At 38.7% G+C, this 26,723-nt stretch overlaps 2 protein-coding genes across 10 annotated transcripts in view; one reads left to right on the top strand and one right to left on the bottom strand.

The window, feature by feature from the left end:
• Positions 1-4,026, bottom strand: part of IFT74 (intraflagellar transport 74) — an 81,301-nt gene extending 77,275 nt beyond the window's left edge. For 2 of the 9 annotated variants that reach the window (XM_082470465.1, XM_082470468.1), the window contains exon 1: positions 2,348-2,485. The gene's annotated coding sequence lies outside the window, so the exon portion shown is untranslated. Of the gene's footprint in view, positions 1-2,175; positions 3,635-3,762 lie in introns of those variants that run through there. The other 7 variants (XM_082470466.1, XM_082470467.1, XR_014266012.1 and 4 more) reach the window with 6 other exon arrangements.
• Positions 4,027-4,745: 719 nt separating this feature from the next.
• The window catches only part of PLAA (phospholipase A2 activating protein), a 43,359-nt gene continuing 21,381 nt past the window's right edge, over positions 4,746-26,723 (top strand). Inside the window, exons 1-6 of the mRNA XM_082470464.1 lie at positions 4,746-5,119; positions 11,401-11,594; positions 19,796-19,896; positions 19,984-20,104; positions 22,365-22,532; positions 23,302-23,437. Coding sequence (XP_082326590.1) covers positions 4,971-5,119; positions 11,401-11,594; positions 19,796-19,896; positions 19,984-20,104; positions 22,365-22,532; positions 23,302-23,437 — 869 coding nt within the window. The 5' untranslated portion in view covers positions 4,746-4,970. The remainder of the gene's footprint in view (positions 5,120-11,400; positions 11,595-19,795; positions 19,897-19,983; positions 20,105-22,364; positions 22,533-23,301; positions 23,438-26,723) is intronic.

Raw genomic sequence — 26,723 nt, 5'->3', positions numbered from 1 at the left:
CATCTCTCTGTTACTGGTGTCCACTCCTACATGAAACCATCTCCGTGACACTCCCCTCTTCTGTTTCTCCTTTTTCAGTCTCCATCTTATTCTACCTGCCTTTATTAGCAGCATTTCCCAAGATATCATCCACAGTCTATTTTTCTTTTTCCTCTTTAAGCTCTCATTGTGCCACCTCATCTACACTCAGGGTTTTAACAATTAATAAGCTAATGACTCACAACACCGTTATCTCCAGTCCTGACTTCTCACACTCCTAGGTGTTTATATCCAAATAATTAGTCGACATTTCCACTTCAATATATCATCAGGATTTCAAAATAAATATATCTAAATGTAAACTCATTGTCATCGCCCCCAGATTTGCTCTTCCTCTTGGTACCAACTCCTAGCCATACAAGCCAGAAACGTAGTCCTTGATTTCTGCCTCTTCCTCATTTCCCATAGCTAATGAAATACTACTACTGATTTTATGCCTAAATGTTTAAAATCTAACTTCCTCTCCATTCCTATAGTACTGTTCATGGCCTCATGGACTCAAGTGGATTATTATACTGGCCTCCTGAGTGGTCCCCTTGCATAATACACATCTTGCCTGTTATCCTCCCTAGGAATCCTTCAACGACCAGACCATAACCACCCCCACCTTCTTCAATTTGAATTTACAGGGCTGACCTAAATGCTACGATGGATCCATACACATCTCTATCCCAGGACCTATCACACCAATTGAAATAATCTGCTTAAGTATTTCTCTACCTTGAAGGCAAGAGCTGGATCTTATTTATCTTTATACCCCCAGCATATATCTCAGTGCCAGGCAAAAACTTTCTGTTCTTTTGTACCGTCTGAATTTCCTCCCACATGAAGGCATTGCCAGTTACAAAAATTTACTAAATTATTAAAAAGGAAACAAATCATTTCTCGAACTAAAATGGGTTCTCAGTTTCTATAGCCCATGCCCAGTACTTCTTCCCTGGCTTTCCTTAGCATCATTCATGATCAGTCCTTGGATTACTTCTCGTCTCTCCACAATATTTCATCCTTTTCTTATAACTTGAACTAGGCTGATTACTCATAAATCAGTATCTCCTGTTCTGTCCTTTAAACTGGGCACCAATTCTAAGTGTTCAACTGTTTACTGGGAATTTCTATTCAGATATCCCATTATCACTTTATATTTAATATGTTCACGCCAAACTTACAACCTTCCCATTCCAACTAGCTCCGTGATTCTATTTTCTTGCCGTTTTGAACTCTTCGGACAAAATAGTAGAATTACTACTATTATTATTTCAAATAGAAAAGTGAGTTTCATGAAACAACTTTTTGAAAGGCAGACAAGGTCTGTGGTCAAAACGGTTTCCCCCAGAGAAAGCTAATACAATAAACCTGTTTCCAGCAGAATTAGTCAGTGTTAATCCAGCTTTCCTGAGGAACTTTAAGAAAATGTAACATATATAGACTTTCCACCTGATTTTCTTTGCCACTGCTTTACTATCATGGAAAAAGTTTAGTTAGCATTAGATCAGTTCCACCGGGTAAAATAAAAGGGAGGGGCACTAATAATAAATATGCCACTAACTCCGGGGTTAGTCCTTCAAAAGTTCACACAATCGCTGGGGTTATTCACACAACCAGAGAGGTTCCAGAAAGTTTAGGGATGCTAACGGAGCTCCGTCAGTTACCAGCCATATTATCTCCCCTCTGGACGTGTTTCCTCATCTGCAGTGTGGCAGCGAGCTCCAGCCTGCACAGCCGTTGTGACGATTCCAGATACTTTACATAAAACATCTGGCTCCTAATTATTACAATCATTATCCTCCCCGAATCAACCATTTTAACATATATGAAGAAGTGGAAAGTTGCTAAGTCCCTTCCGCTCTGACCAACAGACAGAAATCTATTATTACTTCGAGTAAAATCCCTCAGCCCACAGTGAACTTTCTCTTTGAGGCGCTCGGATCGTTCCCTCTGGTCTCGCCTTAGCAGGTCTCCTCAGGGGACTGTTTGAGGTCTCTCCTCACGCTCTGCCGGACTAGAAATGGGACTTCCTTGGCGGAGGAGAACACCTAAGAGCTGGATTTATTTTGTTTGAAACGCATCAGCATCTCCAAGGCGAAGATAATCGGCAAGGGAGGCAAAGAGGAGGTGTTCGGACCCAGGATTTCTCACCTCCGCCGGCGCTGAGGGCGCGGAAGGAGAGAGGTCGCTCCGCGGAGGGGCACGGAAGGAGCGAAGTCGCACGACTCGAGGGCACTCGCACTTCTTTCCGAGCCCTCCACCACCGCGTAGCCCTCCAGTCGGGCCCGCGAACCCGTTAGCTCACCCGAGACGCCCCGCTCACCTGCGCGCAGCTTTCCTGGGCCCTCAAGGCCTAACCCCTAGTGGCCGCGTGCCTTCGCGTCTCCCGGCAACGGGGGCTGGTCGCGGTGAGGCCCCCTCCTCCTGATTGGCCAATCCTCGGCCTTCGCTCAGCGAAGCGAGAGTGAAATGATCTCGCGAGGTTTGAGGACTAACTTTTGTTACCTCGATACCTCTGGAAGACAGGGAGAACGGCGAGTTGGCTAGGGAAGAGTATTTTATTTAAAAACCTTGGTTTTCTTTGTAATCAGAGTAACCTCTCTTGATTATGTGCATGACCTGAACTCACTCCAGCTAGTTTTATCATATCGCTGTGTAACATCATTTGTAATACATCAGACTTTTTAATAAGAATTATTTGAAGTTATTCCGTGGTAGGCAGCATTCATTGTACAGTCTTTTTGTTTCTCATAAGTAGTAGTTTCCTTCCTGTTAGAAGGAAGGAACACAACATACACGATACAGCATTAAGTATTGATGCGATTCTGGTACCATATGTTTCATTTCATTGAAAGCTTTATACCTTTAGGCTTCCTTTAAGAGTTATTTTGTGAGGAGGGCTGAATTAAAAGCAAAGTGGTCTTAAAATAATTATTTTAAAATCAAATGTTTTTTAAACATGGTTTTTAAAAAAATGAGAATTATGTCGTCTCAAATCCTACTTCTCTAATAAAAGTAACTTGCAGTTTGTTTTTTTCCCCAGTCTTCCTATAGACAGCTTAAATATGATGGGAGTTCAAAAAAAAAAATGTGATGGGAGCTCTAAACATACATACATATTGGATTTTTAACATTTTCACATTATTCCCATCTTGCATACATTTTTTATGCCCAGATTTATTCTCTTGTATGCCTGCCTTCAAGTAGGTTAAAATCAGTGCAATACAAAATGAAATAATGTCATGTGACTGAGTTCTCAAAGTTTGTAAAACATTTTCATGTAATTATTCCATCTGAGACCAACATATTTGTAGTGGTCATTTGTTATCCTTATGGTCGCTGTAGTGAAGGGTGGTAGAATTTGCCATCCCAAAATATGCCACTTTGGTATTATAAGGATTATTTGGAGGGGAAGGCAATTGAAAAGCAGGTACAGGAAAAGTTCTCTACTATTCTGCTATTTGCTTAAAAGCAGAATATAAATTTTCAAAGTGTCCCTCCTTGCTTCTTAACCAGGAAGGACAAAAGTTAATCATTGGAGACAACTTTAGACCTTTACCATCCTGGAGACTGCACCAGAAGAATCTACATAAAAACTTTAGTAATTAACCTTTTTTTTTTTTAAAGATTTGATGAAAGTTCATAATAATGCAGTTGACAAGAAAATTAGTTATTTCTGAGATATACATTTTAAAGTAATAACTAGGATTATTACTTATAACATTATAAGTAATTAACCTTTAACTACTGTTAGTTTCCCATATAGTCGGCTTCCCATAATTTGCTGCCTCTAAAGATTTAAAAGTTCTTTTCTTTTATCGCTTGTGTAAAAACTTATTGTTCCTTTGTTAAGATGCTATATAAGCCCAAGCTCTCGTCACCTCTTTGAGTTATTCATCTCTGAATTTCTCCCTTGTATATATGAGGTACACGTTAAAACACCTGTTTTTCTCTTGTTACTCTGTCTTTTGCTCCAGAGCCCCAGCAGAAAACTTTTCTGCTAGAAGAGTAGCAAGAAAAAGATACATCCTCTCATACAACCTCTAACTGTCCAACTATTCCGTATGTTGTCTCACAAAGAAGCTACTGACATTTCTCCCTTAGTGTTTTCAGACATTTAAGTTAGCCCCAGCATTTTCCATTTGTATAGAGATGTGACAGTTTGAGAGAAAATTTTAAATCTTTGAGTTAACGCGTAAAATAAAACTTTTTTTTAAGTACCAAAAACCCGGTTTAGTATTCACAGAATTCAAGGAAAGTGATTTGTTTCCAACTTGGCCCCAAGCTCTCTCGTTTTAATTTTAAAAAGTTTAGATTGAAAAAAAAAAAAATCTCAGGAAACTACGCAGAGAAGGTTTGGGGAAATCGGCGGCGTAAGCCAGTCCCCAACACTACAAGCGACGCAAACTCACTCAGCCACAAAACAATCCTCAGCACAGCAGACCAAGATTTAAAATACCCGGATTGGCGCGCCTACGACTCACGCCCCGCTGGCGCGTGGCATTGTGGGATTTGTAGTCCGGCCCACATCCGGTATTACAATAAAAAGCTCAGCCGGGGCTCGGCGAGGACGCGGGCTCGGAAAGGACCGGGATTCAGGCGCCCACTCCGAGGGGCCGGACGGTGGTATCTCTTTCTCCGCTGGTGGTCCAGCGCGCATGAGGGAATCGAGCCTCGGCTCCTCAACGGCCTCAGCAGTCGGGACGCACACACTCTGCGTCATGGCGGGCTAAGGCCGATGATGAATTCCGGTGTGCACGTCAGGGTTGCTGTGTCACTCGGCCCGCTGGGCGCGCCCCTTCCCGGCCGCCCTTCCGCACCGGCCTTCGGGCTCTTCCGGTCCCGACGCCCCTAACTTTCAGGCCCTCTCGCACTGCACGCCCGGCCTCCCCGGCGGACTGATCTCGCGAGGTGCCAGGGCACCGGGCGCCGGACCTACTAGGGCCATGGCGAGCGGCGCCGCCAGGTACCGGCTGAGCTGCTCGCTTCCGGGCCACGAGTTGGACGTGCGGGGCCTGGTATGCTGCCTCTATCCACCGGGGGCTTTTGTGTCCGTGTCCCGAGACCGCACCACCCGCCTCTGGGTCCCAGACAGGTAAGCGGTACGAGTCCCGCTGTTACGCGGCTGTGCTGCAAGCTTCCTTCGGCGTCTGGGAAGAGAGTGACCCTTCCCTGCCCTATCCTGCTCTCTTCCTCTCTTCCCGGCTTTTCCGACGGTCCACGCTCCCTCCTAGTTCTTAGAGCACTGGCAGTCTGGGCACGCAGTGTAAGAAACTAGTGAGGTTTACGTGGAAAGAACACCGGGTTGGGGGAACAGAGACCTACTTTCTTGTCCTAACTTGACCACTAAACGACTGAGTGACCTTGGACGAACTTATTATTTTTTGTGGCTTCAGTTTGTGGACGATGATTTCCTGTGTTTCTTTTCGATTTGAAAAACTTTTGACGCCAGATGCACCCTCCTTAATGAGGCCATGTGGAAGCATCTGGCATGTGTAATTAAGTTAAGTCCTCTTCTTTACCTGGAATTTGTTCTGTAGTCTTCCCTCAAATTTGAGAATTAAGGTTCTCAAAAATTGCATTGCAAAAAGTTGCCTTGGCTCCTCTCCACGTTGTCCAACTCAGACTTTCTTAGTCTGGGGTATGTGATGGACTTGGGCGGAGGGGATGAAACCCCTCAAATGTTTTCTGGATGTGGGGGAGTGGTTTTCTTGAGGAGAGAAAGCCCACTGCCTTCAAAAGATTTTCAGAGAGATTAATCAAAAAAATATTAGGAAACAGAAGGTTAAGCTCCAGTCCAAATCAAGTTCAAGTGTTTAGCCCTGATTTAGTTGTTGTAACAGGAAATTTAAGACCTGGAAGACAGATTTCAGTTCAGATAGGGAAAAATTGAGGTAAGTTACTTCAGGTAGTAACTCTCCCATCAGAGGTTTCACTCATTGAAACCATACATTTTCATCCATAAATTCAGATGATAACTGTTTATTGAGTGGCTCCTATTTGTGATCCTGAAGAAGAATAAAAGGACAGACAAGTTTCCTGTGTTTATAGATCTTGCCTACAGTCTGGGAGGGAAGATGGATGAAGAAACAACCAAATAAATAATTGCACATTGGCATGTGTACTATGAAGAAAACAAATATAGATATAAGATATAGAATTGAGTGGAGAGCGATGTTAAAGAAAGAAACCTCTCTGAGGAAGGTGTTTTTGGCATTTGTTTTTTTTCTTAAATGATACTGAGTTTGAGCTGGTCAAGGGAGTGAGGAACCAGAAGGGTTGAATTGGAAGAGCACTATAGACAGTAGGAGGTGCAAACACAGTGGCCCTGGATTGAGAAGGAGGAAATTCCCAATGTGCAGGAGGGAATGAACGGTGAGGTGAGGGCAGGTCTTAGAGGCTGGCGGGAGCCAGATCATGCCCTGGGAAGAGGGCTGAGGAAAGAAGTTAGTAGGTGGAAGCCTTCAGAGTTTCAAGCAGAGGACAACATGATTTGATTTACCTGTGGAGAAGTTTCTGCTAGCTTCAGGTGGAGAATGAATCGCAGAGGGATAAACGTGGAAGGAGACCTGTTTAGAGGCTTTTGCAATAGTGCAGCCAAAATAGGACAGACTAAACTAGGGATATTGTAGAGGAAACTCCTATATTGAATTAGATAAGGGCTTCTCTAATGCTTAAGATTCTGTGATATTCCAAACCACTTGGTAACACTGATACATAACTTCTGTGTATTTGAGTACAAATTACTGATTAAGCTTGTACATTTAAAATTTTGTTCAGCAGAAGCACATGCCCAGTAGGATATGAACATTGCAGTAAAGAGTAGCTAAAGGATGCTTGTTGTAATAGTTGAATTCTGTTGAACAGCTAAATCCTCAAACTTTTACATTGTAGGACTGTGTTAGGTTGACAGGAGCTTAAATCACTGGATCACAGGAACTTGACAAACTGAGCTGCAATGACCCTCTCTCTGAAAACTGGTTCTTTTCACTTAGTTCACATTGTCTTTTGGTTTTGTTTTTTAGAATTCATGTGGTATTCAATTAACACTGATTGAGAGCCTGCATTGTAGCAGGCACAGGGCTCCATACTGAGTGATTGGTGAGATAAGGTTGTTTTCCTCTCATTTCCAAGTGCTGTGGTAGAGCATCTCATAGTCACTCTTAGGCATCCTAACTAGTGTCTCAGCCGTACCTTTAGTGTGATAAAAAGTGTCCTCAAGGCTGACATCCTGACAATTTCTATTTATTTCATGGTATATTAATAAAATTAATGAAGTGCAGTAAAATGTTTGGAGCCAAGTAGTAAACATTTTTATTTTCTCATGTACATTGTTGATAGGGCTCTGGATTGGGGTGGATAATGTAGGGATGGACTGATAATGATGGGGGGATTTAATTTAGTTTCAAGGAGGCAAAATAGTTCTATTCTAGGGTGGACTAAACCAGATATTTCATCTTTCACAAGAGCCCACTGAAAACCGAGGAAGCCTCCGGGTCTTCTGAAGGCGCTTCAGAATGGAGATGCCATTTTTTGGTTGTACATTGAACTGAACCAGTCAACATGCCATTGTTGCAGACGGCTTCAAGCCTCTAGAAGCCCACCTCACAGTAAACTGGATTTCCCAAGCCTGTCACCAACGATTGCTTTGCCTTTTGAAAACTACCCGTATTTGAAAGATGCCAACTTCAGATTCAACATCATGTGTTAATTTTCCCTGACCATGCCAAGGATGGAGGGACTTCTCCCTCATGTAAACACTCAGCACCTTGGGTCCTAAGTCAAGTAGTTCTGCAGAGTTTAAGAAATTAGAGCCATTCCCTTCCTACCCTCCAACCCACTATTCCCTTTTCTTGAAGGCAAAATTTTCATCTCTTTTAATGGCTTATTTTTGAATTTTGCTTCCGTATCTGTATATAAAGTGCTATACTGCTATTTCTTTTCATTTAAAATTTCTTTTAGTTTTCTGTTTTAGCATTTTCTGTTAGTTCTTATTATGGAATATGAAAATTTAGCTCTCATTTCTACCCTCTACCAACCCCCATCACATATGCATCCTTTCTATGTCCTGATCCTTATAACATAGTTTAATTTAATGTAGACTAAATCAGTGTTTTGTGACTGTACAGAGTCTGTCTACACCTGAGCTGTGGAATAAACTATGATAACTTTTCCTCAACAATTTTATGATCTCCCTATAGCTAATAATTGTCTTATTTTTGGTTTTCATTTGCTTAACTTTCTATGTATTTATCACTAATTCAACTTCATATTGTTTGCTAGTTGTCTAACTCTCCTCTCAAGACCTCTAGACACATTGGATATATAACAGTTTCATTTTCCTGATGATGAAAACTTTCTGACCTGGTCTGTCTGCCTCTGGTGCACAGCTAATCCTGGGATCTCCCTTCACTGTCTTCTCGAGAATCCCTTTTTGGACCTCTTGTGTTAGATTTCTATTATCAGTATCCTTTAACTTTCCTGGTTTTCTTCCTTGACACCTTATTGGAGCACATCTTCCAGGAGCTTCCTGAAATACAGTGCAGTGATAATAAATGTATTAAGACCTTGCAATTGGAACATGATTTTAGCCTGCCTAGCTACTTGAGTAATAATTTAAATGTTTGTAGCATTGTAGTTTCCTAATTTTCTTCAGAATTTTGAAACCATTGCTCCGCTGTATTCACTGTGTTACAGTTGAGAAGTCTGAAGCCATTCTTATTCTTGACCTATTATTTTTTTTCTCTCTGGGAGGTGGTCTATATTCATTCATTTTTCACATTCATTAAGTGTGGTCCTTTTTAATGTCCATAAGTCATGTCCATAAGTTCTGGGACGTTTTCTTAAATTCTTTGGTTTCATCTTATTTTCTCTGTCCTCTTTTCTGGAACTTTTTATTCATATATTGAATTTGTTTCTAAATTGCTTTTTAATTTCTCTCTATAAATTTCTTTCTTTCTCTCTCTACTATACTTCCTCAGAAGTTGCCTTAACTTCTTGTGAAATTATGTTTTTGTTTCATGGTTGCAGTATCTTATGTCTAAGGATGGCAATGCTGAGTTTTTTAAAGTTATTTTCTCCTTAGTGGTCTGTTTCCTCCAAATTGGTTATTTCCCCTCCCTGTTTGTTTTGGTCACTATTTTACCCCAAATGTCTGGTAATTCTTATTCTGTGCTTTCCATTAAGGGGGGAGAACTAAAAAACTCCTGGGAAGATCTGTGTATCGGTGGAGCTTCATGGTTATGAGCTTCACTGTAGGGTTATCTGGCTGGACTGTTTCATAGGGCTGATCTCCTGCCTAGAGGATGATTGCCTGGCTTCTAGGTTTTGTCTTTGGTGGTCTTGGCCTCCATGGTGAATGTACATGTTTCTCATACCCCAAGGCTCAACTGTGCCTTGTGTTTCACTTTTTCTAAAGAAAAAACTTCAGACTTTTGCTGGGTACAAGAGGGGCAGTTGTCTGGCTGGAGTGTCTGTCTTTTTTTTTTTTTTTTTTTTTCCTTGATGCTTAAAGCATTTTTTCACTGATTCAAGAAGTACTTAATGATTACCATGTACAACATTGTGCTACAAACTTGGGAAGAACCAGGTCTGGATTCTGCCATTAAGAGCTTCACAGATCACTACGATAGATACACACAAGCATCCATCTGTACTGGGGAGTGCTAAGGGACACATTTAGGTAGATTTAGTGGTTTATATAATATGGATTTTTAAACATGTCCTATCTTTTACATTTCTTTGGGCTTATTGATAAAATGGTTTCTAGGGCTTCCCTGGTGGCGCAGTGGTTAAGAATCCGCCTGCCAGTGCAGGGGAGACGGGTTCGAGCCCTGGTCCGGGAAGATCCTACATGCCGCGGAGCAGCTAAGCCTGTGTGCCACAACTACTGAGCCTGCGCTCTAGAGCCCGCGAGCCGCAACTACTGAAGCCCGCACGCCTAGAGCCCGTGCTCTGCAACAGGAGAAGCCATCGCAATGAGAAGCCCGTGCACTGCAATGAAGAGTAGCCCCCGCTCGCCGCAACTAGAGAAAGCCCGTGCCCAGCAACAAAGACCCAACTCAACCAAAAATAAATAAATAAATAAATAAATTTAAAAAAAAGGTTTCTAAAACCACACTTAAAAAAAAAAAACACCAAAATAAAGTAAACAAGTTAAAAATAGCTACTACCAAATACCTTACTTTGAAGATTTTTTGATATGATTCTGTGTCTGATTCCAAAGACTTTTCAACTAGTCTTCCTAATTCTAGTTTTTTGTTCCCATTTCCTAGAGATACATAGTGCTGCTAATTCTTGAGCCTTCTGCAGATTCATTTGTAAATTGGGCCTCTTACTTTCCCTGATGCCTGCTTAGAACTCATTTTTCTCAAGTATCCTAAGGCCTTTACTACTTTTCTGTCAGCTTTCAGTATTCGATTATATTTCTGTTCTTTTTTTTCTTATTCTCTCTGGCCTTGTGGGTTTATGCCTTTCTTAAAATATACATAGATGGTTAGATAGATATAAAATATACATTATACATATTGTTGTAGTGGTGTTTGGGAAGGGAGTGAATATAGATAAGCATGTGTGCAGTCTTTATCTGGGAGTCTTCTCTTTTATGTACAGTTGTTTTATCTCCTTCAGCTAGATCACAAACTCCTTGATTTAGCTTGAATCAGGGATATAATTCTTTTATCCCCCTCTACAGCTAACTTACTGCCTTCCACATATAGTATCTCATAATCTGTTGTTTGACTTGTTATGTAAGGGAGTGGTGCTAAGTGAAGGATGTGTATAACAAATTGGTAATCATTCTAATTCCCAGGCAGTTATTAATATGCTGTGTCCCTAGAGCAGTCATTTATATGTCCCTGTATTAGTTCCTTTAGTTTGCATATTGAAAGTGATTGATAGTCTAGCTATTTAGATACACACGCTATACTAATGAGTACTAAGTTAATGTTTCAGTGTGCAGATGTCCTCAGTGTGTTTACGGCTTATTGATAGTAGATTCCATTATCCTAATTGCATGAATGTTTCACTTCACCAGAGATTTCTTACGGTAACAATCACTGATAAGTAGAAATGCAGATGGAGGGAAAAAAAAAACCACTTACGATATTTGTCTCCTTTCCTTTCCTTCCTTGTTCTTTCTGTTAATTAACATACTCTTAACAGTGAAACACTAATTAAACTTCTCCTAATCTGATTAAGCCTCTGTAGTAGCTAAGACAAATTAGGTATTTAATATTTAATTTAAAACAATAGATTCTTAAAGTAGTATATAAAGTTCAACCTAGATACTAAAAGAAAATTAGTACTTTGACAACGTCTGTCCTAGGCTAAGCCAGAGGACAAATGTATATCTTATTAATTATCATGTCTTTCCAGTCCTAACAGGGGCTTTACAGAAATGCACTGTATGAGTGGCCACTCCAATTTTGTCTCTTGTGTATGCATCATACCTTCAAGTGACATGTACCCTCATGGACTAATCGCCACTGGAGGAAATGACCACAATATTTGCATTTTCTCACTGGAGAGTCCAGCGCCACTTTATGTACTAAAAGGTCACAAAAATACTGGTGAGTATAATGCTTTGGTATTTTTCTGTTTGAATAAGTTTCATCCTTTTGAAGATAAAATTCTTATATCTGCTTTCCCTTGTTTTTATTATTATTATTTTTTACCTATAGCTATGGCTTAATAGTGAAAACCTTTTGGATCATCCTTGTTCTGCAAATTCTCTGTTACAGACTTATTGTCATCAGTAAAGGCTGACATGATTATATATGTAAAAAGGAAGAGTTTATGGTTTTATATACTTTGTAATTTTGGTTTTTCAGCTATCTTGTGCAAGAAATTCATTTACTCAGGAAAACTGAGAGCACTTCTTTATCTTTGGGCTGTTATGTCTGTATTTATGCAGCAAATTGAAGCCCCAGAAGGAATGTATTTAGGGTTCTGGTATCATTATTTGAGAGTATTTAATACTTTTGAACAGCATTTTGTGTGATTTGTATGTCTGATTCTTTTATATTCCTGGATTTGTGTTTGCTTAACAGCTCTTTGTTATAAAATGATACGCTTAATCAATGCAGTATGTGTACTACATTTTTTTTATGTATCTGGAATAGTTTGGGACATCTGTAAGCAAATAATATGACCCATAAGCACTCTAAACTTAATTTCTTTAAGGAGTTTGTAAAATGTTTTGTGTATAGGTATGGGAAATCTTCAATACAGGGTGATACAGATTTTTTTAAACTTTTTGAAGGAAATCTTCAAATGTATACAAAAGTAGAGACATAGTATTTTATAATAAGTTATATATAAACAAACGCAAAAGAGAATAGTGTAATGACCTTTTCTACTCATGTATTTACATAGCTTCAAGGATTATCAACACAAGGCCTATCTTGCTTCATCTTCTGCTTCTTCCAAAATATTATTTTAAAGGAAATTTCCAATATATTATCTCATTTGTAAATATTTCAATATATAGCACTACAATAGGGTTTGGCAAACTTTCTGTAAAGGGCCAGGTAGTAAATATTTTAGGCTATGCAGGCCATACAGTCACTTTCACAACTGCTCAGCTCTGCCATTGTGTGCAAAAGCAGCCACTGACAATAAATAAGCGAGTGAACATGTCTGTGTTTCAATAAACCTTTATTTATGGACACTGAAATTTGAATGTCATAATTTTCACATGTCAGCAAGTACCTTTTTTTTTTTTTTCTCTCAACCACTTGAAAATATAAAAACCATTCTTAGTTTGTGCACTGTACAAAAACAGATGGCCCACAGGCCACAGTTTGCTGACCCCTCAAAAAGATAAGGATTCTCTTTTTTTTAAATTAATTAATTAATTTATTTATTTATTTTTGGCTGCGTTGGGTCTTCATTGCTGTGTGCGGGTTGTTTCTAGTTTCTAGTTGCGAGCGGGGGCTACTCTTCGTTGGGGTGCACGGGCTTCTCACTGCGGTGGCTTCCCGTTGCAGACAACAGGCTCTAGGTGCATGGGCTTCAGTAGTTGTGGCAGGCAGGCTCTAGAGCGCAGGCTCAGCAGTTGTTGCGCATAGGCTTAGTTGCTCCACGGCATGTGGGATCCTCCCAGACCAGGGCTCGAACCCTTGTTCCCTGCACTGGCAGGCGGATTCTTAACCACTGCGCCACCAGGGAAGTCCCTCTCTCTTTTTTAAAAACAATATCATTATCACACCTAAAACAAAACAAAACCTAATTTCTCGTTACCAAATATCCAGTGAATGTTCAAATTTACCCAGTTGTCTCAAATGTTTCTTTTTACAGTTTGTTTGAATTGTGACCCAAACAAGGTCCACATGTCTTTTGATCTATTAGTTTCTTTCTTTTTTTAAAATCCCCTCTCTATTTGAAACCAGCTTATTTTACCTATAGAGTTTCCTATAATCTGAACTCTGCTGGTTAAAGCCTCGTTTCTCGAGCCTCATGTTCCTCAGTCCCGTAGTCTTGTAAGCTATTAGATCTAAAAGTTTGATCAGATTCAGGTTCAAGTTTTGAGCAAGAATTGTATACTTTCTGTTGTAGCACAACAGGAGGCATGTAATATTTCTTTTCATGATGTTAAGATTCATCCATTCTTTATAAAATTCCCATCAGCCTTTGAAAATAAGTCTTTAACATCTACTGATGATCGTTGCATAGATCCAATATTTCATTAAAGTTTGCAAATTATACTCTAGTTCTACCATTATTTCTGGATTTAATAGCTAGCATTTTTCTGTAAAGAACTTTTCACATCAACTCTTTGGTTACAGTGTGAGACATTTACACAGAGAAGACAGGATAAGCGCTTTTCTTGCCCCTTCTGTCACCTGTTTTACTGGGTTTCAGAATGAGTTGATTCCCTAACATCTTTTTTTTTTCTTTTTTGATTCTCAAATTGTCCCATACTTGATCATTGGAAACCTCTTTAAAAAATTGGCTCCTGTGGCCTCTTGATAAGACCTTCAGTAGTCTTCCTTGCTTTTGGTAGTACAAAATGTTCTAGACCTGAAATCAGCCATTTTGCCAAGAAGCCTTATGTTTTTCTTTTAGTGGGAGATAGTATTTAGAAACCTCAATTTGAGTTGTAGTGGTGCTCACCAGGATTTGTTTTTAACTTAATTTTGTTTTGTAATTATATAAAGCATACATAATTGCAAAGAAAAAACTATTCAACATGGTGCATTCAGAGAAATCTGGATTCTGTCTATATTGCCTTCTCCTGCCATCCTTATAAGTAACTAATTGTTTATTAACTCTGTTCTTTCTGAAAAAAAGATTAGCAAATATGTATGTATATTTATGTTGCCCCTTTCTTAGATAGAAGGTATCTTACTGCAGTTTTCTGCCCTGGCTACTTTTGCTTGATAATATTGTCCTAGGGATTACTTCATTTCAGTATATAGAAATCGTCATTCATTTTTACTGTGGCATTGTATTTCACTGTATAGCTGTACTATAGCTATTTTAACTTATTTAGCCAGTCCCCTATTGATGGATATCTAAGTTTCCAAATTTTTGCTAGTGCAAGTGTCTTTGTGCATCTGTCATTTTGTTCTTTTGTGAGTGTAACTTAGGTATGATATCTAGTTCTGGATCAAGGGGTAAATGCATATTTAATTTTGTTATTGCCAAATCCCCACATTAGGTGTTAAAACTTTTTTTGCATTTCCAACAGCAGTATATACGTCCCTATTTCCCTTATCAACAAAGTATGTTGTCAGATTTTTAGATTGTTGCCAAAATAAGTGAAAAATGATATTTTAGTATGGGGCAATTTTCATCTCTCATTATGGAGGGGTCATTTTTTCATATACAGAAGGGCTGTTGGCATTTTCTTTCCTGAGAACTATATTCTTGTCCATATAATGTGGGGTTATTGGCCATTTTAAAAGTCCTTTATAAGTTAGAGTTATTAATCCTTTGATACAAATTACAAATATTTTTTCATTTCATTATCTTTTTTTAACTTTATATATGTTCTTGTTTTTCTTTTTTTCTTTTTGTAATGCAAAAGTTTATTTTATGTAATCATATTTATCTTGATTTTTTTTTTTAAGGTGTTTCTCATAGAAACCTGTGCAGTAAAAATACTGCTTCACATTTTAGGGTATTTTTTCTGCCTGGTTTGTTTCTACTTTATCATAAGGTCATCTTTTGTTATTTTGTTAAGTTACTTGATGGTTTGAGGCCAAATGTCATTTCTTCCTTTCTTCCTCCCTCCCTTCCTCCCTTCTTTCCTTTCTTTTTTTTTTTTTTAAATTTTTTTATTTATTTATTTATTTTTATTTTTGGCTGTGTTGGGTCTTCGTTTCTGTGCGTGGTCTTTCTCTAGTTGCGGCAAGTGGGGGCCACTCTTCATCGTGGTGCACGGGCCTCTCACCGTCGCGGCCCCTCCCGTTGCAGAGCACAGGCTCCAGAGGCGCAGGCTCAGCAGTTGTGGCTCACGGGCCCAGCCGCTCCGCGGCACGTGGGATCCTCCCAGACCAGGGCTCGAACCCGCGTCCCCTGCACTGGCAGGCAGACTCTCAACCACTGCGCCACCAGGGAAGCCCCCCTTCTTTCCTTTCTTTCCTTCTTTTTTAAATTTAAAACCTACCACATTAGTGAGTAGGAGATGAAGAAATTAATGATTGACATCGTTATGTCATGTCATTTTTTTGTTAGCTTTCTAGCCCAAATTTTATTTTCTAAATGGTAGAGTGGTACTGTTTTTTAGTCAATATATATATATAACAGTTTCCAGTTACTTTACAAGTTGCGGTTTTAGGTAATGGAGGAGGAAAGTGCCATCCCACACTTCGGGGCAAGTGCCAGGGCCCAAAAAGAGAGAGCTACCACAGTTTACCTCTGGTTACTAGTTATTCAGCTTGCTCTCTCTTCTGCAGGCAAAATATACCCACTTCTCTCTTAATGTCAGAGAAGCCAAAAGTCCCATCCAGTTGCAGCATCAAGTTCAAAATTAAGAATTTCTGGACAATACATAGTATTCTAAACATCAGGGAAATGATGCTCAGGTGTTTCTACATCAGGTCCAGACATAGTTCCTCTTAAATTTGGAGATCCGTGAACCAAAAAACACAAGTGACCTGTCACCCATTCATTCAGTATACAACTGTGGAATATTGAGGGTAATCAGAGGAAGCACTCCCATTCAGAAAAGGGAACAATGCAAGACAGCAGTTTCTAATCTGTAGTCATCTGAAATTCAGACGGGTGACTGTTTCAAGGACCCCCTACTCTGGGAGTGATAGGTTTTTGTGATCAGTTTCCTCTGCTCTCCAAAAGGGGTTTCCCAATCCATTTTTCTTCATGGCTTTCCTTTAACCCTCTGGGATCCTTTTCTATTATTCTCCTTGGTCACATTAACCCTCCTTGGGGACTAACCAGCTTTTTCAACTTGCTTTCTGCCTGTGGGAGCTAGGTGCACAAGGGTCGTGTTAAGTCTTGAACAGTCACGGACATTTTTAGTTATTGGCAGCATAACTCTTTGAAAAACTTATATTTTTTACCTGTTTGATTTCCAGTCAGATCTCTTTGTCAGTAGTCATACCTCAGCTGTAGTCTAGATTTGCTGTATTACTCCCCATCTCTCCTTCTTTCTTTCCCTGTGTGCCTCTTCAGATTTAGCTACTGAAACCTTGTGCCTTTCAGACTTTAGTTGGAAAGCTGAACCTTTAGGTTCTTTTCCCTGAGCTATTTTCCCAGGTGAAAGCATTTATTTTCAGGGCAACAACCTTAATTTTCTTTGCTTTGAAAATGCTTTAAATCCATTTGGAAGTTTTGGCAGGATGGATGGCCGTGTTTTTGATTTGTTCCTGTTACATGGCTGGGTTTCAATTGTCCTTTGCTGCTGAAAGGACTTCTCGGGTTTACATTTTTCATTTGGGCTTGAGAAGCAATTGGCTCTTCCAACTCTGTAAATCCCTAAGTTTGGACTCTTCATTTCTGGCTGGGAACCAGCCAGTTCTTGATCTCATTCCATTCTTTTAGTACCTAGCCAAATGTGGCCAATAGTAAGTGACACCCATCCTTGAAGTCCTGGCTTCCAACCTCTTTCTTTAGACTACAAGTTTGTCATGTCCTGAGTTATTGCCGGTAACAGCTTTACCAGATGTTCCTTACTACATGATAAGGAGCACCAGCCTTCTGTTCTGTGGTAATAATCTCCTCATTACCTGCCTGTTAAGCCACTGCCATATATTTCAGCTCTTTGCTTCAGCAGTGCCTCACCTTTGCTACTAATTCTGAATCAGTCAGGTAGGCTAGGTGACATTGTGGTAACAGACATCTCCAGAATCACAGTGGCTTAATGCAGTAAGTTTGCTTTGCTTCTTATAGATCCAGTGCAGCAGGGGGCTCTGCTCCTGTAATCACTCAGGGATCCGGATGACAGAAGCTTCACTGCAACATGTGCTTTCATAGATATTGGAGTAGTGGGGAGGGAGCATGGCTTCATTGTGCACCTGTCCTTAAAGCTTCCACCGGGAAGTAACATTATTTCTGCTCATTTTTCAATGCCAGAACAAGTCATGTAGCATGCCTAAAGCCAAAGGAACTGGGGAGTTCAGTCTTACCATTTGCTTAGAAGGTGAAGAGCAGAAAATATTTGATGAATATCACTAATGGCTACCACACACATTAAAATATTTATTTATATGTTCCATGTATTTCCTGGAAACTTCCTCTTGTAACCTTCTAGCCTTCTGTTGGATTGGTACTACCCGGGCTAATGTCATCCTGGATTTCCCTGTTTCCTAGATCCCATGTTTTTGTCATTCTTAACTTACTCTTTCATTTTAGTGTAATACAGCTGTTGCAGCTTCCTAAGAAAGCTGTGACATGGGGGTTAAATATATTGTATTTGCATATTGGAAAATAGCTTTATTCTAGTCTTATTGAATATTTGATTTTTTGGCTAGACGTAGAATCCTGTGTTAAAACCATTTAACCTCAGAATTTTGAAGGCGTTGCTCTATTGTCTTTTAGTGTATAGTGTTATTTAGAAGTTTGATGCTATTTTGATTCCCCATCTTTTCTATGGGACACTTTTCTGGTCCCCTCCCAAACTTTTGGAGTCTTCTCTATTTCTAATGTTATAAAATTTCACAATGCATGTCTATCTCTGTTTCTCAAAGTGCCTTTCATTGGGCACTTTTGTGGGTTCATTCAATCTAGATATCATGACCTTCATTTTTAGGAATCTTTCTTGTACTATTTCTGTGTTCTTTGCCTCATCTTTCTCCTCCCCCTCCCCAATTATCTCTTTCTGGAATCCCTGTTAGATGTTGGACCTTCTGAAATTACTTTCTAACATTCTTAATTATCCTTTCCTATTTTTCATATATTTGCCTTTTGGGTCTAATTCTCAGGAGACTTTTCTCCCCCTAGTTTTATTATTATTTTTTCAGTTTGGTTCTTTTATTTTTAGCATTTAGTTTTCTTGTTCTCTCATTAGTTCTTTTTTTATATATCTGTTTGCAAATAATATTGTATTGGAGATTTTTCTTCTACTTCCTGAAATTGGATTTGTTTCTTATGGGTCCCCCAAACCCCTTGCCCCTTATTTTTCTGTTTCTTTGTTTTGGTTTTTCTCTTTCGTGTAGGTGGAGCTTGATGATTGGTGGGCTTCATTAGAGGGTGATCTGATGGTCTGACTTTTTAGATGGAAACCCTCTCGAATGTCTGCATCTGGAGTTCTTTAACATTATTCAGTCCTCCTGCCTCTTACTTTGGGAGCAGGGGGACTGTAGGTACCACATTTCAGGATGGAGACTTTCTGCTTATTCCCCTTGTGTTTCTTAGGGTTCCTTATTCCAGCCCTTTATTATGCCTGGTGACCAGAGTCTAGAAACGCTGCTTCAGTTCCTCCAGAGAATAAACCTCCAGTCTCCTTCCTGCAGTGGATAAGGAAGTACTCTCCTGACACTGTAGGCTGAGAGGAGAGGTCTGGTGTTTCACTCTGTTGTGTGCAGCCTTTGAATCAGTGTTCTCATGTTTCATTTCCTCTGCTTAGCCCCATCCTCTATGGAACCTAGTGGCTGGATACTTAGTCTCAGTTCTGTGGGGCCAGTTACTCTGCTTCTCATCGCTTTCTGTGTAACCTCCTCCATTTTGCTAAGTTAGTTATGTTGTTTTCTGTTTTCTTTGTCCTTGTAGATTAATACCATTTATAGCATTACTGTGGATAATCTGCCATTTTTAATCAGAAATCTGTCTTTTTTGTTTCCATGTTTTTAGATAATTTTTCGTATTTATAATTTTTAGCTTGTACAGTGTTACATCAAGATCATAAGGCATTAAATTAACCATTTCATTACTGTTGAGTAATGAAATGAGTCAGCTTAACTCTAGTTTTTTCTGTCATGTTAACTAAAGTGACCCTAAATAACTATATAAATAGCGTTTGAAAATCATTTGCATTATTTTCCTGTGTAGTTTCTTAGAACTGGAAGGGATTGTGCAACCCACTTAATCCTGCTCCCTCATTTTACAGTCTAGGAATCTGATGTTAAGTAATATCCCTGAGGTCAGACAGCTCCTAAGTGATATAGCTAGGACTTGGACCCAGGCAGCCTGGCACCAGAGTCTGTGCTCTTGACCGCTGCACTCTTCTGCATTTCCATTGAGTTGAGCCTTAATTAGCTAATACTGTCACTTCATAAAGTGTTTTTAAAATTGTAGTATTTTAATAACTAGCAAGTTTGAGCATTTTTCTCTATGAAAATGTGTTAATTAATGCCTTTTTTCCCTTTAGTTTGTAGTCTTTCATCTGGAAAATTTGGGACATTACTTAGTGGCTCATGGGACACTACTGCTAAAGTCTGGCTGAATGACAAATGCATGATGACCTTACAGGTACAGTAGTTCTATATGAATATTCGAGAAAATAATTAAAGATGATGATTCTGTGGCAATTTAACTTAATACCCATTTTTCTCACAGGGTCATACAGCTGCAGTATGGGCAGTAAAGATATTACCTGAGCAGGGCTTAATGTTAACTGGATCAGCAGACAAGACCATTAAACTGTGGAAGGCTGGAAGATGCGAGAGGACTTTTTCTGGTAAGATCAGAGTAGACAGATTTTGTAATCTCTTTGCTTCCTATTTGCACAGGTGATTTTTTTCAAAAATTTAGAAGTTTTAAAGTGGTATTTGAAAAACATCAGTGTATTTTAGCCATTTAACTTGGGTGAATGTAAATTTTCTGACAGTTAATATGTAATATCTTTTTGTTTTTTTTAATTATTTATTTATTTTTGGCTGTGTTGGGTCTTCGTTGCGGTGCTCGGGCTTCTCATCGCGGTGGCTTCTCTTGTCGCGGAGCACAGGCTCTAGGCGCGCGGGCTTCAGTAGTTGTGGCTCGCGGGCTTTAGAGCGCAGGCTCAGTAGTTGTGGCGCACGGGCTTAGTTGCTCCGCGGCATGTGGGATCTTCCCAGACCAGGGCTCGAACCCGTGTCCCCTGCATTGGCAGGCGGATTCTTAACCACTGCGCCACCAGGGAAGCCCTGTAATATCTTTTTAAAAGATGTACTGAGACCTCTCATAAAACGACCAGATATGGACTAACAAATAGCTACAATATGGGTATGTGCTTCTGTGTATTTTATATATGTAATTTTTGGTACTCAGTTATGTTTTGGTTGTCATTTGAACAAGTTCAGCCTGAAACTTCCAAGCATAAGTCTTATTGAGGGTGGGTCAGTAGTGTTATCTTCATATATGAGGAAAACATCAGTCGTGCTTTTATTAATATTGAAGTACATTGTTTAATAATAACAACTTTCAGGCTTTGTTTATGTTGTGGTTTCAGATGGGTAGTCTTTTAAAACCTCAGCTATTAAATAACTCCTAAAACGAGGCATCTGCTGTCTAATATTAGAACTGATGATTTATTTGTGGGGCACTTAACGTTTTTGGTATGATTTTGTTTGTTTGTTTGTTTTTCCTTGTATTTATTCCTTAAAAGTTGATCAGCATCCTGGATAATACTTCAAGAAGTCCCTTTGTGCAGATAAAACTATCTGTAGGTGGAAAATGGGCAGTGAGTTATAACTAAACATCCCTTTGTTTCTGCTTCCATATACAACATATATACATATGTATTAAGTTTATATTACTCTGTTATAGCTAATCTGAATCAGCATAGGAAATACTGAGCATGGGAAAGGTTTTGACTTCTGGTCTCCTTTATTAGATCACAAACTTCTGAGAATGTTTTGTCTTTAAAAAAAAATTGTAGTGGCATCTACAGTGCCTCAATATTGAAAAAAATGGAATCTTATCAAGTTTTTAAAAACATTTAATATCCTTTGATGAGAGGAATAAATACGCACACACGTATGTATATATACAATCAGCATAACACAAGCAGTTTTCATTCCATAAATTCTTGCCCTTTTAAAAAATCAATAGTCATTAATTTTTATTTTATCATTTTAATGCCTGCATTTATATAAATTATGAAATGTTTCCCTTGGTAAAGCAACAATGTTTGGCTTTATATTTATGTTTTGGTTGAATTAAAAGAAGTAGGAATAAGAGGCAGGAAACTTGAATTCTTGCTTTAGCTCTGCCACTGATTGTGTGGTTTTAGATAAATTAATCTCTCTCAACTTATTTCACATTTTAATAAAGTTTACTTTTCTGTGATAAAGATTTTATTTCAAACTCTTAAATAATTGAAATCTTTTTTGTAACCTTAGTTTTTCTTTTCTTGGTGCTTTATAAATATTAATCTCAGTATTATGTGGTGAGAAATTTAGGGGATATTTACTCTTTGTTATATATCTGTTTATATTTTAATATTGTGTATGTTATGAATTACTCTTGTTATTGGGGAAGAAAAGTCGAAATGAATTGTCAAGTAAAAATTGGGGGACTTCGCTGGTGGTCCGGTGGTTAAGACTCCAAGCTTCCACTTCAGGGGGCACGTGTTTGATCCCTGGTCGGGAACTAAGATCCCGCATGCCGTGAAGCCAATCAATCAATCAATAAATAAAGGATTTTCTTTAAAAAAAAATTGTGGGGATCAGAATCCTATTTCTGGAGGGGTTTAAGAAAGTTTTAAGAAATAATTTAGAGAAGATATGATAAGTATAGAATAACTTCCCAAGACTGGTGATAAAAAATACTGCCAAGCCTACAATACAAATTTTGGCTATCAGGTTTTTCTACCGGGAAAAATAAAAGTATTTCTCTAACTTGAAAATCGGTTTTTAATATTCACTGGTATGTGTTTTATAATGTTTATAAAATACATAGAGCCATCAACCAAATGATCCATTTTTATTGATTAATCTTGTTCTTTTTTTTTAATACAGGGCATGAAGACTGTGTAAGAGGCTTGGCAATTTTGAGTGAAACAGAATTTCTCTCCTGTGCAAATGATGCTAGTATTAGAAGGTGGCAAATCACTGGCGAGTGTCTTGAAGTATTTTATGGTCATACAAATTATATTTATAGCATATCTGTCTTTCCAAATTGTAAAGGTAAGACTGTCTTATACTACATATTTTAAAATTTATTTATTTATTTATTTTTGGCTGTGTTGGGTCTTCGTTTCTGTGTGAGGGCTTTCTCCAGTTGCGGCGAGCGGGGGCCACTCTTCATTGCGGTGCGCGGGCCTCACACTGTCGCGCCCTCTCCCGTTGCAGAGCACAGGCTCCAGACGCGCAGGCTCAGTAGTTGTGGCTCACGGGCCTAGCTGCTCCGCGGCATGTGGGATCTTCCCAGACCAGGGCTTGAACCCCTGTCCCCTGCATTGGCAGGCAGATTCTTAACCACTGTGCCACCAGGGAAGCCCCATATTTTAAATTTTGTATTGAGCATTGAGCATTGTTCTATTCCATCTTGAGGTGGGGGGCGGAGGGCTAATGATTTAAATCAATTTACTAACTGTAACTTGAATAATTTAGTAACTTTATTTCATAAGTATCTTTTTCCTAAAGGAGAAAACTGTATGATCATCTTCATATTAATTCAGACTTGATGGTGTGTTGTAAAAAGTTCTTGGGCATCTGAGGAAAGACTTCATATAATTTATTGGTTTAAAGTATAGTGTGTAAGATGTGAAATATATAAAAATGTGATTTTTTGAAGTTGTATATTGTATAAGTGACAAATACATAAAATTTAAAGCTATAATTTATAAATACTTTGGGGTTTAAAAATCAGTATGCCTATTTAGAAAGGTGGTATATATAAATGTACTTAATTTTATTTATTCAAACTAATTTTTCCTGTATTCATTAATTTTAGATTTTGTGACAACAGCAGAAGACAGATCTCTGAGAATCTGGAAACACGGGGAATGTGCTCAAACAATCCGACTTCCAGCTCAGTCTATATGGTGCTGCTGTGTGCTAGACAATGGTGACATTGTGGTTGGTGCGAGGTATTCATGTTCTAGTCAATCAATCAATAATATGTGTCTAGGCCTTAGGTAAGTGTTAGAGTGCACAGAGATAAGCCATAGGAATTTCAGGTGAATTGGGGAGACCACAGGCAGATTTGTGTTACTAAACAAAACAGTAGTAGGTATGACAGCTTTTGCAGTAATGATACACGATATATTACAATAGTATTGCACTGTAAGTTGTGCTGTCGAAACATGAAATTAGAGAAGTTAGAGATTGGTGTGGGCAAACTTTCTGGAGAAGAAATTTGAATTGGGTTTTGAAAGATAATGAAGGAAAATGGTGGAGGAACAATGCTGGGGAACAGTGGATGACAGGGGAAGATGGTAGGGTGGGGCTTAATTATGGAGAACCTGGAATGCCCGGCATTTGTTAGATTCAGTGCTTGGGGTTAAAGGGTTGTAGCTCTTGAGCAAGAAGTGCTGTGATTAAAGCAGAACTTATGAATTATTAAATACGTAGGTTAGATTTAACTAGTGGTGACAATGGGCAGGAAACCAAGTTGGTAGCAATTGCAGTAGTAGGTGTAAAGTTATGAAATATTGACCCTGCAGTGCTAATGGATAAAAGACCAGAAAATGAGATAATGCGGAGGGAAAATGATCAGAAGGGGGGGGTGTCAGAAAAGGATAGAGTTTCAAACTTCGGATGATTAGAAGTCCACATTAATAAAAATGGACAAGACTGAGAATTGGTTTGGTGAAGAAGGTGATAACTTCCTGGGATCCAAGTGGTGATAAGCCACACTCATGCAGATTGGTCATGGGCATTTGGACTGGGTCCTAGTGTAGCAGCTGAGACTGAAAATCAAGATTGGCACAGAACTTCCAGAGTCAAGCAATAGGGCATCTTTCTCTGAGGGAAGAAACATAGAAGGGGAGGAACAGAACTAAAGACTGAACTTGTGATACACTGTGGGTAGAAAAAGAGAAGCCAGTAGCCTAAACAAAAAGCAATCCAGATGTTGAAATTCAGAGATGGAAAAGAGATTTTGGAGGGAGATTGTGATCAGTGTCAGTAAGTACATGAGGGGTTAAGGAGTGGAAAGTTAGGAAAGCTTTTGGATTTGCTTTGAAAGATGTTAGTAGTGACTTTTTTTTTTTATTTTTATTTTTTTTTTATTTTTACAAGAGATAAATAGACTGACACCAAGCATTGTACATGGATGACCACAACAAAAGCAACAATGATTGCAATTACCAAACATGAAACACACTCATACTATGTCATAATATTGACATTCAGTCCAGTAATCCTCCACTGTAACAGCTCCTTTACTTTGCAGTGAAAATTGATTTGTATATTCTTTGCCTCTGAGTCCTTGTGGGATTTTTTTTTTTTTTTAATTCAGACAGAAAGTCACAAAAATTATACTCATCCTCATCAGTTCACTCAGTCCCGTGTAATTAATTTTTTTTTTTCATCTTGATCTTTTGTTAGCACTTTTATGAGTTCATCAGTTTTTCATTAGGGTTCTGAAAATGCTTATTCATTCAGTTCAGCAGTACAGTCAGTTACCAGAAACCTGTACTTGTCAGAGTCTTTTCCATGAATTTCTTGAAGATGAAACCCTTTTATAGGAACATATTTGCAAAATCATCAGAGTACACCCAGAACTGTCTGTAAATGACAAAAGACTTAAAAATGACCACGGTTAAAGATTTGATGAAAGTTCATAATAATGCAGTTGACAAGAAAATTAGTTATTTCTGAGATATACATTTTAAAGTAATAACTAGGATTGTTACTTACAACATTATACCAGAACATATGAGATTTTTAGAAATTTCGTGTAATGTCTGAAACATTTATATTAACATATTTCCATACACATACCAATATAAGATTTTTAGAAATTTCATGTAATGTCTGAAACATTTATATTAACATATTTCCATACAAATAACCCAATGAAAGTTTAGTATTAGTTGTTTTGTTTGTTTTTTTATACTGCAGGTTCTTATTAGGCATCAATTTTATACACATCAGTGTATACATGTCAATCCCAATCGCCCAATTCAGCACACCACCATCCCCAGCTCACCGCAGTTTCCCCCCCTTGGTGTCCATATGTCCATTCTCTACATCTGTGTCTCAACTTCTGCCCTGCAAACTGGCTCATCTGTACCATTTTTCTAGGTTCCACATACATGCATTAATATACGATATTTGTTTTTCTCTTTCTGACTTACTTCACTCTGTATGACAGTCTCTGGATCCATCCACGTCTCAACAAATGACTCAATTTCGTTCCTTTTTATGGCTGAGTAATATTCCATTGTATATATGTACCACAACTTCTTTATCCATTCGTCTGTTGATGGGCATTTAGGTTGCTTCCATGACCTGGCTATTGTAAATAGTGCTGCAGTGAACATTCGGGTGCATGTGTCTTTTTGAATTACGGTTTTCTCTGGGTATATGCCCAGTAGTGGGATTGCTGGGTCATATGGTAATTGTATTTTTAGTTTTTTAAGGAACCTCCATATTGTTCTCCATAGTGGCTGTATCAATTTACATTCCCACCAACAGTGCAAGAGGGTTCCCTTTTCTCCACACCCTCTCCAGCATTTGTTGTTTGTAGATTTTCTGATGATACCCATTCTAACAGGAGTGAGGTGATACCTCATTGTAGTTTTGATTTGCATTTCTCTAATAATTAGTGATGTTGAGCATCTTTTCATGTGGTTCGTGGCCGTCTGTATGTCTTCTTTGGAGAAATGTTTATTTAGGTCTTCTGCCTATTTTTGGATTGGGGTGTTTGTTTCTTTAATATTGAGCTGAATGAGCTGTTTATATATTTTGGAGATTAATCCTTTGTCCGTTGATTCATTTGCAAATATTTTCTCCCATTCAGAGGGTTGTCTTTTCGTCTTGTTTATGGTTTCCTTTGCTGTGCAAAAGCTTTGAAGTTTCATTAGGTCCCATTTGTTTATTTTTGTTTTTATTTCCATTACTCTAGGAGGTGGATCAAAAAAGATCTTGCTGTGATTTATGTCAAAGAGTGTTCTTCCTATGTTTGCCTTTAAGAGTTTTATAGTGTCCAGTCTTATATTTAGGTCTCTAATCCATTTTGAGTTTATTTTTGTGTATGGTGTTAGGGAGTATTCTAATTTCATTCTTTTACATGTAGCTGTCCAGTTTTCCCAGCACCACTTACTGAAGAGACTGTCTTTTCTCCATTGTATATCTTTGCCTCCTTTGTCATAGATTAGTTGACCATAGGTGCGTGGGTTAATCTCTGGGCTTTCTATCTTGTTCCAT

This window comes from Balaenoptera physalus (assembly GCF_965194825.1).
Source record: "Balaenoptera physalus genome assembly, chromosome: 7".
In the NCBI taxonomy this organism is placed as follows: domain Eukaryota; kingdom Metazoa; phylum Chordata; class Mammalia; order Artiodactyla; family Balaenopteridae; genus Balaenoptera; species Balaenoptera physalus.
This window is presented reverse-complemented; position numbering and strand designations above follow the sequence as displayed.